Genomic DNA, 11,384 nt, shown 5'->3' with positions numbered 1-11,384 from the left:
TCAAATTGAAAGTGCATCTTGACTTGATTACTCTTCTTGCTTCCTACTGTTCTGATTCACAATTACTACATATTTGAAAAGTTGATGAAAAAATAAAATATTTTCAATTTATTGATTTCACTCAAGAAGCAAGTTTGAACACGATCCTTCTCATATTGTGAATAAGTCTACAAATCTACATCAATCTTTGTTTCAAAGTTAAAGATGTCAATGGGTGTGATGGAGTACGATTCCGAAGAGAATGATTCATATAATAATAATGGAGGAGTTGTCGAAGAACAAGTTGACTGGCACATGGACAACCAATCAAATGAAAAAGTATGTATGGCTTGTTATTTGTTAATCATTCATTATTTTCTTTATTAATTTTAGTTTTTCTATCAACTTGGTATTAAATTAATTTTCTTAAAGAAAGTTAAAGTTTAACAGACAATGTAACTGAATATTTAAACAATTGCAGTACATGTGTATGCAACAACAGCCCCAAATGAATCGCCACTTGCCACCTCACCCCCACCAACATGGTCGTCACCAAATGTCACCTCAATTTCAACCCCAGTTCTTCCACCATTCTAACTCGCAAATGCACTCCTTTGGCCACCACCAGCACCCTTCACTTCCACCTCAACAGCAACAACAACAAATGAATGCAAACTACATGGTCGAGCAAGTTAGTGAACCAGTTCGTTGTGAAGTCGTGGCTACATCGAACGAAAACAGCAGCCCAGATCGTAGCAACAAAGTTGGAGGCAGTGGCAGCAACAATGCATTACATTCAACTTCCAAGACACCTAATCATCAATTTGTAATGGGAACTGTTAAAAGAAGAGGTCGCCCTCCTAAGCCAGATAGTGAGAAAAAGGTTAGCCACTCATAATCCATTCCAAGTTGTTTTTTCAATGAATTCTAGTTTACTATAATAGTTAAGATCTGAAATAGTTTTACTGGTTTTATAAGCAACCAAAAACATATGGTTAAGACCATTGCAATGACAAAAACTTTAAAATTGTGAAATTTAATACCTGGAGTAGTACTATCTCTGATTTTGTCCAGAAGATTGCAGTTAAGATAGATATGTACACTATCATGATTAAAATTATACAATGAATAACGAAAGTTTAATTTCACGGTTTAAATGTTTATGAACGTGATTCTTTTTTTAAAAACTAGATTTTATCAGATTCATCCTCTTGTTGTAGTTGCTTTCATCATTACCATTGCAATAACTGGGGTCATTATTGTTATAATTGTCATTACAATTGTTAATGTAATTGTTGTTAAAGTCGTTGTTATCATTGTATTGTTTTTTATTTTTTTTCTAGGCAAGGAAAGACCCAAAGCCAAGAGGTCGACCTCCAAGAAATTCTTTATTACAGGTAAAGATGGATGGTGATGATGGTGATATGTGATAATTTTGATTATTATATGTTGATAGTGATGCTATGATGAATTTTATTATTATATAAAATAAATAATGATGATAATACATTTGATGATGTTATCACCATAATGATAATGATGATGATGATGGTGGTGTTTTCATCATTTTGAGGCCTCTGTGTGTTTGTGGTGGAGACGTCAACTGATGATGAAAATGAGTAATGTAGATGTTTTTGTGATGAATGTGAATGGTGTTGTAAGCTATGATGATGAGAGTTTAATCATAATAATAATAATAATTAGTCAATAGCTAATAAGTAACCTTATCAATTGGGATAATATGTTGTGACGAAATGATGTTTAAAACACTTTTTTAAACTTTACCAGTGTTTATAATGTGATAATAATAATAAAGATGACAGAGACATTGATTAAGTATTTGAAATTTTTTTAACTGGCATTTGATCATTTCAATCATCCATCCATCACATAGGTGGCCATTGTGAGCAAGAAACCCTCGTCATCCTCATTGTTTCCTACTGTTAACTCGGTTGGATTTTTTGATTTGATAATTGTTTAGCAGTTCATCTGTCTTTTAGCACCGTTTTTTCCGTTTTCTGATTTAAATTCTTTTTTAATTTTATATATTGGTTTTAAATTTCACATTTGACGATGTCCTTTTTGTCCTCAATAATTTCATGCCTTTTTCAATGCAGTAATTGTTATCATTCAAATGACAGCCATGATTATTTGTTAAATAACACTTCTTATAGTAAAGTTAATTGATGTTACATCTATTCTCATTGATTTTATGTTTAGGCTTAGGGTTATTGTTGTTGTGTTGTTGTTGTGGATGTTATTATTATAAATAATTGTTTCTTTGATTGTTGCAGCAACAAGGCTCGGACAATGCCTCACTCCAAGAATCTCCATTCCCACTCCTGCCCTCGGCATTCAACAACATCAACAATTCTGTAAGTGCACTTGTTGTTTTGTTATTGTTGTTGTTTTTTGTTGTTGTTTTTTGTTGTTGTTCCTTATTGGTTTAGTAACTCTTGTGTTTGTCGTTGAAGTTGTTATCATTTAGCTTCCCCTTGTATATATTACTACCATTGTTGTTGTTGTATTCTTTTTTGCTGCTAGTTTCACCACCGCTGTTTCCATTGCTATTTTTTCTCTCTTGATGTTACTGCTATTCCATTCTGTTTAATTTGTAATTAAGGTTTTATAAATATTTATCATATCTATAATGAGATTGTGATTAGGCGAAATGGGCTGCACATTATAGATACTGTTGATGCGGATGAGGATGTGTTGGTTATGGTTGGACAATGATTAGTTATAATATAAATATATAATATAATTTTAATATATTTATAATAGTATAAATATAATAATTCACACTATTTAATCATAAATTATAATATTTCTTAATCATTAATAATAATGAGATGGTAATGGATGTTAAAAATATTAATTTGATTAAGTAATGCAAGTTATTATTGTTAATTATGAAGATATTGGTATTGGTCTTGGTAATGGTGATTTATATATTTCCCATTTATATGTTAAACTCAGATATGTGATGTATGTTGTGCGTGTATATATTTATTTATGCGTGTGTGTGAGTGTGTATGTGTGGTGTGTGTGTATGCATTTATTTAGTGCAAATTATTTCATATATAAAATTGATTTAAAATAAAATTATTTCAGGATTCGGGCAAGAAGAGTAGGGGGAGACCCAGGATTCACCCACAAAAGGTTTCCATATTTAATTTACTTTATATAATATTTTATATTTAATTTTTTTTTATCCAGTTGGTTTGTTTGCTAATTAGATTATTTATAATATATCTTGTTTGTCAATCAAATGTTTAACTATAGTTAAATTAAGATTTTTTAATCTTGTTTTGTTAAAAATAGACTTTGATTTATGTTGTTGTATTTTTGAATAAATTGGATTCCAGCGTTGTTTTAATTAACAATTTTTTAATTAATTATGCTAATTTTCTAATTAATTATGCTAATTTCCTAATTAATTATGCTAATTTCCCAATTTTAGGATCCTGGCCTGAAGAGGCCCAGAGGGCGACCTCGAGTTACGCCACTGGTTAGTGCTTGCCTAATCAGGCATAATTTTTATAATTATGCGGCTTTTTGTTTGTTTTGTTTATTCACATTTATATCAGTAAAATTTAATTTTAATTTGTTTTTTTTTATTATTGCTATTTTTTTGTTTATGTTATTGTGAACATTTACTTTTTCTTTTGCAAGTAGCATTATTTTGTTCTAGGACTTTTTTTCATGAATTTTTCTTAGTAGAGCATTGTGTTGATATATAGGATAATTTTTGGGTGTTTTTCCCAGAAAAATTACAAAAATGAATAATCCTGACAATATGAAACACCATTTTATTTTTACAACACCTGCCAACATAACTTCATTCATTCGTTGTTATCATGTGACGCTTGTTAATTGTGGGCTATAACTGGGCTATAACATTTTTGCTATTGTCCTTATTATCATTAGTGTTATGACTGTTTTACAAACGAACATTTGGTTTTTTATGGAGTTCATTCATTAATCAACTTTATAAGTTAATTGCTAATTAGCCATTATTATTATTTCAACGCTATTCAAGTGTTGGTGTGTTGAATTGAAATTGTTTTCAATTGTTTCAATGGCAGGTTGGAGAGGCAGCGTGGAAAGCTGAATGTGGAAAGATGAGGAGGCTAGTCAAGAAGAAGGTTAATAACAACGAGAATTTTTTTGATTTCTTTAAAAATCTTTTTCAAAAGGGTTATGTTATTATTTTTATAATTATAGAGCTATATATATATTACAACCCCAGGACTGAATGAGGATCACAATTTTAAATTAAGTGCACTAAATGGGGGGAGTAGAATGCATTATTAAGCACATTCATTAAGTTTGGAGCTATCATCACCTACGTCCACTTACCAGCACTGCGTCTACTTGCTTCTCTATTATCGTTGTTACATTTATATTTGTTGCTTGGTGGTGCATTTGTCTGTGTGCTACTTCATTTAATTGCCTTTCAATCTATTTATAATTTTTCATTTATTTTTCTGCTGGGAGCAGCCCTTTTCATTGCTCCATCCATCCATCTTTCCATCCTTCTCTCAGTGGAAATACTATTCTTGTCATCATTCTCAATTGGTTGTCAATTAACGTTCTCGTCATCGTCGTCATCTTCTTCGTCGTCGTCCTCATCACCTGGATAGATGCTCTAAATGAGACACCACTTGATCAGCAGCGTTAAATACGCACGGATGACATATATTTGCGCTGTTGAATGACGATGATTGAGTTTAATTAAATGTTTGCAAGTGATTGGCATCTATTGTTGCCTGTGCTAAATGTTGTCTGTTCTTCCTCTCTATGCTCTGTGCGTGTGTGTCTGTACGTGTGTGCGTGCGTGCGTGCGCGTCTAAAAGTGAGCAAACCAAGAGCATTTGTGAAATTAAAAATAGTTGTTTTGTGGGCTGGTGGTTGGTGAGTGGATGATGTGATGGTGTTGATATGCTGGGTAGTAGGTGAGTTGGTTGCCATTGATGGAAACTATATCGTTTGGCTCGTTAAATGTAAACAAGCTAAAGTTAGATACCTGTGTTGAAGAGCTGTTGAAGGCATGTGGAAAGAAATTAAGGATCGTAAATAGGCAGGTAGTGAGTATGGTAATGCTGAAGAAGAGCTGAACTATACAGTACAATACATATCTTGTGCATTAAAACTTTCATTAGTCATTCTGAATGGAAAAGATTTTGCCTGACAACAACATGCAAATTTATGCATTGTGTTTTCCATGGCTTTGTTTGCACTAGACTAATTGTAAAGGAGCTTGCGTGCAGACAACAAAAATATTATTGTTCATGCGTGTGCTGTCTGTCAAGTTATATTGATTTTTGAAAACTTTAATGATTGATTAAGGTGCTTATGATGACTAATATAATGAGAAAAGTATGGTATCTAAAGATTATCTTATTGTGTGAAGGTATTTTTTATTTTTTGGCAAACTGGTGCTTAAAAATGCGTTTCCTTTCCATTTACACAGGACCAAGTAATTACGATTTTGAAGAACAAACTGATCGAACTGGGACACAACATTGAGGAAGTGCTTATGCAGGTGCCTGTCTGTTGCTCTTCATCTAAGTTTTTTTTGTTGTCTGTTGTCAGTTTTGCTGCTGTTTTTGTTAGCTGTTATTTCAGCTGTTTGTCTGTTTCTATGTCAGTTTTGTTATTTGTTTGAGTTTTTATAAATGAATGGTCTGCTAATTAAACCGCCGTTTGAATAAATAAATTTTAAAACATGTGATTGAATTATGATGAATTGTACTTTTTTTGGTACAAAAAATTAATAAAAGTTGAAAGTAAAACCATCACATGCATTATTAAATCTGAAACGTGCATCTATTACTTCAGGGTCGAGATGACGTCACAGGTGGTGAGGACGACAACGACGAGGATGACGAGAACAACGACGACGACAACCAGCAATCTCAGACGCAGCACAACAGCTCCAGCAACAACAACAGCATCATCGAAGGAGCCACTGTCGACGACTCGCACCAAAAATATCTAGGAATGTTTGCTGGTAGGTAGTGCTGGATGGCTGAATGTGGCTAGATGGCTGAATGTGGCTGGATGGCTGAATGTGGCTGGATGGCTGAATGTGGCTGGATGGCTCCCTGGCAACGGCATGCATATGCACTAACTAATGCACTTTTGATCTGTATGTCGATGATAATAGTAACAACTCTATATATCCTGTCTATCGAGACACTGTATCATTGTGCTTACTGCCTAATATAATTTTATGACCAACTATGTGGCCGTGATGAGGAATGCGATGTTGCTTCAAGGTGATAATGACCGCATGAACAAGTTTTTATTTAATTTAGACAGCAATTGTTATTAGTTTGTATTTATAATTACTGATGTAACGACGACAACAACCACAGATATGGATGGAGTTAGGAATGTGAACAACGACGGCAGCAACAACAACAACATGAACTCAAGTCGCAACATGGGCAACGATAATGACGATGATGATGACGATGATGAAGATGGTGACGAGGAGGAGGACGAGGAAGAAGAAGAAGACAGGCAGATGATGAGGAGAGTGGATAATGTTCCGGGAAATCACCACCACCACCACAGTCAACAACACCAGCAGCAGCAACATCATCATCATCACCATCAACAGCAGACGCAACATCTCCAGCATCATCATCATCAGCAACATCATCTTCTTGATCATCACCATCTTCATCATCAGCAACAAATAAATGAGGATGATGACGATGATGACGATGAAGATTCGAGAAGCTTTGAAGATTGAGTGGATTGATTATTTGGTTGATGGAACTCTTTGCTGATTGAGTGATTGATGTTCTCATCGAGTTGTAGTAAATTGTTTGGAGGGTTGATAAATTTGATGGATCGTCGATTGATTTGTTGATTGATTGATTGATTGATTGATTGATTGATTGATTGATTGATTGATTGATACATTGGTACATTGAACATTTTCATTCTTTTTATTTTGTCGGCCATATTGTTGGCTTTGTTTTGTTGAAACATCATCAGGATAGTAAATCATACAAAATTGGCGTATCAAACAATCATCATACGTTGACTCTTTTGATAATTCACGTCTCTTTATTATTATTATTATTATTATTACCATTGTTATCATTCATTAATGTTATCATTTTTATCATTGTACTTTTTAATATCGTTATCAACGTTCAAATTTCATAATATAAAATTAAACGAAATGTTCATACGATATTCAATGATGTTACATTTGACGGGCATATGTTGGTACTAATTATTTTTACGACTGTTTAATATATATTTATTCCTATTTCATTGAACTTTTTAGAAATTGAAGAATAAATTGAATGAAATTTATTAATTTAATTAATCGTTGATTGCTTATTGCAACGAGCAGTTGATACTAACCTTATATAGTTCACGTGTTGTACGTGTTACATACAGTTGATGTATATTATTTATTTATTTTAATTATTAATATATTTCCTAATTAATATATTCTATACGATACACATGTTTATTTATGTATGTGACTGTTTTTATGTGTGTGTGCGCGCGTGTGTGTGTGTGTTTGTGTGCGGGTGTGTTAGATGCAAGAGATTTTATGGTTAATCATTGCACATTGCAGAATTTTGGCTGGTCGCACACTAACCAATCTATCATTGATTCGATAAGGAACAAAATATTTTTTACATGTCTCTGTCTCTTCTTTTTATTAATATTGAAACAGAAGTTTGAAGGTTGTTGGTCTGAGGTTTTTGGTGTATCTTATGGGGTTGGGAATGTCCGGTGCATGTGTGTCACGGTCTATCTTTGATCTTCGAAATGTTTTTTTTGATATACATCACGTAATTCAAATTTATTTAGAATTAGCTTCTGAAAAAGTAGTCGTCCATTTTTTATTGGTAGGAATGTATGGAGTTTCTAAGAACTTAAATACATTTAAAAAGCATTTTATTCATAACCTCTGAGGAGTGTTTAAGAGGGAATGGTAATGATAATAATAATAATAATTCAAGTTGTTGGTAACTGTGAAACTTTATCAGCGATAGATGGATTAGTCATAAAATATATTCTGCACTGATGCACGGTGGAAATAACCTAAAACTTACTATGATAATTATCATCTGTAAATATTATTATTTGTTGTTGTTGTTGTTATTGTTTAATTTTGTTGTTATTGTTATTATTATTATATTCGCGGTCATCATCTATGTTAGGTGTATATAACAATTGTACGTGCGATTAATCAGGTGGATGTTATTGCTTCATACTGTTTGTATGAATGTGTGTGTATGCATGTGTGTGTGTGTGTGTGTGTGTGTGTGTGTGTGTGTGTGTGTGTGTGTGTGTGTGTGTGTGTGTGTGTGTGTGTGTGGATGTGGATGTGTGTTGGTGATATTGGTTGATTTGAAATAATTCAACGTTTGTAGTTGACAGATGGGATTGGTTTAAAAAAAATTATGATATCTATGTAATCTAGCTCTATGAATATCGGTATGTATCAAATGTATCCTGTATCTATGATATATGCATGCGTATGATACACTCTATGGAGCGTAGTCGTTGTCTCAATCATCCTAACTTGTCGTCTGTTGTGTGGGTGGTGATGACGATGATGAATGATAATATTGGTGATTATGTTGGTGATTGATTGGTTGATTGATTTAAAGATGGATTGATTGATAGATTGATTGATTGATTGATTGATTGATTGATTGATTGATTGATTGATTGATTGATTGATTGATTGATTGATTGATTGATTGATTGATTGATTGATCGATCCTGAGTAACGTTTTCAAATCTTACAAGTCGTTATGCGTCCCATTTTAAAAGTTGAGATAGTGTTGTTTTAATTGGAATGAGTTAAGCATATTCACCCACAGATCACACACCCACAGATCACACACACACACACACACTCGTCAATGGTTTCGTGGCGTATGTAATATTTGTTATGTAGAAACGTACATTGATATAATGGTTTTTTTTTCAAATTGTCAGTTATTAAGGCCCCATGTTTAAAAAATTATAATTAATTATTTTAGAAGTTGTTAATTAATATTTAATTTGATGAATTTATTAAATTGAATGAACAACTTTTCAGGTAAAAAACCGCAACAGTCTGTTTTGGTTTTTTAACGGTTTTCTAATTGATTATTTTTTATTAAAACACATTTGCGGATGTTATATTTGAACCGTAAATATAGGGATTAGTTGTGTTTTTCTATATCTATGGTTTAAACGTTCTGTTTGTATGTATTTTTTTATTTGAGTTTTTTATTGTTCATGTCTTATTTTAAATGCGTTTTCTAAAAGTTTAATATATATACTATGACGTTAAGTTTATTATATTTATAATTGATGATGACATCATCAATTATAAATATCATATATCATTTATAATTGATGATGACATCATCAATTATAAATATCAATAATAATTTTGATGTTATGTTGTAATGTGAGTGTGTGTGTGTGTATGGTGTGTGTGTGCGTGTGTGTGTGAATCTTTTGCTTTCTTTACATTGGACCATGTGGTTAAATAGCATCAGCTAACTTTAAATATTATTTCGAATGTTATTTTCTAAAATCGTCTATATTTGTTGATTTTATATAACTCTTTAATTAATTAACTTATTTATTTAATAATTATTATTTTTTTCATAGTTTTATATTCATTATCATTTTTAATTAATTAATTTAAGTTTAATTGTCCGTGCGAATGAAGATTGTAAACAGTCTAAAAATAAATTTTTTTTTCTTTGTAAAATTGATTTTAACATGTTAACAAATTATTTTTGTGAGCATTTTTTCGAAGACTTGTTAACGTTAAGAATGAATAATGTATAATTTGATGACTTCATCCTTTAAGTAACTACAACAACATTCATTTTTGTTAAGTTGAACCGTTCAACTTTTAAATTATCACATATTATGAAGAATAAAAATATCGTTGTTGTCGTTGTTTTTGCTGTTGTTAATAATAATAATAATAATAATGACACAGTTACATGAACCACATTTTATTTTAACATTATATGAATGAATTCAAATATTTTTCTGCACGTCATGTTTCTGAGACAGTCTTGCGGTATGTTCTCGCGAATTGCATTAAAAAGATTCATGATTTGTTAATGTTAACCATTTTTTAATTAATTAATTAATTTATTTTTTATATATTTGTTTGTTATATATATATTTATTTATTTATTTGTTATTCGTCGATTGCGAACAAAAATTAATCACCCGTTGCTATAATGTCTGGTATAATGTCTAAAGATTATTCATTTTGTTTATTATCTCTTCCAAGTACGAACCTAATATGGTAAATTTTATCATATGTTTGAACAAACTGATACAACAGTCTTTTTCTCTTCCTTCCTCTCTCTCTCTCTCTNTCTCTCTCTCTCTCTCTCTCTCTCTCTATATATATATATATATATATATATATATATATATATATATTTTTACAATATTCTATAAATTCTACCGAATGTTTGGTGTTAATATGACAATCGAACAAGATCGCGAGCAGCGACTGCTCCATCTCTCTCGAGAATTAGTAGTTAAAAAGAAGGTAGTTCAAGACTTGTCGAATCAACTAACTGAATTGTTGAATCAATGGGATCACTGTGATGCTGATTGCATTGTCAAGAATGAACTAAACTTATGCCGGAAAGACTTTATAAATGCATATATGCATTCATCAAAACTAAAACTTCATAAACATATTAACGCCAAACATTCGGTAGAATTTATAGAATATTGTAAAAATTATGGTCTATTACCAATATATATATATATATATATATATATATATATATATACTTTTGGGAATGATTTAGTTTTTTTTATCTTTAATTTTTTAAAATAATTTTTTATCGATTAGAATTTTACCGTTACGGATAAACACAACTTGTCGTCATATGTTAATTTTTCGACTAAAAGTATTTTCTCGTATCACTAAGTTTTAGGCAATAGCCTATTACAGTACATAGAATTTTTTAGATCGGGTGTTGTTTTGGTACTGTTTCTAAGACTTTCTCTTACTCAACTTCGTCGTAATTTGCGGATTTTGGTTATAGAAATTTGTAGCAAGCGTGTTTTAATTAGATCATTACTTTTTGCCAAACTTCAATTCATTCACTTTTCCACGGCATGTAATGTCAAAAATTTTAAAATTTACTTATTATTACTTTGGTAACATATTTAGTCACTATATATTGATGATTGCTTATTACTACAAGCACAGACATCTTTTGTAAAACAATGGCTTCAAATTCCCTTTGAGGATGTTAAAGACAAATTTTTTTAATTCTCAACACATTCCGCGTCTGGCATTTTTTAAAAGTCCGACTCAGACCGCTGCAGAAACCTCTTACTCCGTCACTTTGACATCTTCAATGATTCCTACC

General features: G+C 31.5%; 1 protein-coding gene across 1 annotated transcript; it reads left to right on the top strand.

The window, feature by feature from the left end:
• Window positions 1–204: 204 nt before the first annotated feature.
• HELRODRAFT_159527 (hypothetical protein) lies at window positions 205–6,386 on the top strand (the record flags this gene model as incomplete). Its single annotated transcript, XM_009011409.1, has 11 exons — window positions 205–318; window positions 560–862; window positions 1,323–1,376; window positions 1,874–1,930; window positions 2,274–2,354; window positions 3,094–3,141; window positions 3,443–3,490; window positions 4,068–4,127; window positions 5,456–5,527; window positions 5,824–5,955; window positions 6,363–6,386. 11 exons carry the CDS (start codon window positions 205–207, stop codon window positions 6,384–6,386), a joined length of 993 nt encoding a protein of 330 aa, XP_009009657.1.
• Window positions 6,387–11,384: the final 4,998 nt, after the last annotated feature.

The sequence above is a fragment of the Helobdella robusta genome, assembly GCF_000326865.2.
Source record: "Helobdella robusta unplaced genomic scaffold HELROscaffold_1, whole genome shotgun sequence".
In the NCBI taxonomy this organism is placed as follows: domain Eukaryota; kingdom Metazoa; phylum Annelida; class Clitellata; order Rhynchobdellida; family Glossiphoniidae; genus Helobdella; species Helobdella robusta.
Note: the sequence above shows the minus strand (reverse complement) of the source record. Positions and strands in the feature narration are given on the sequence as shown.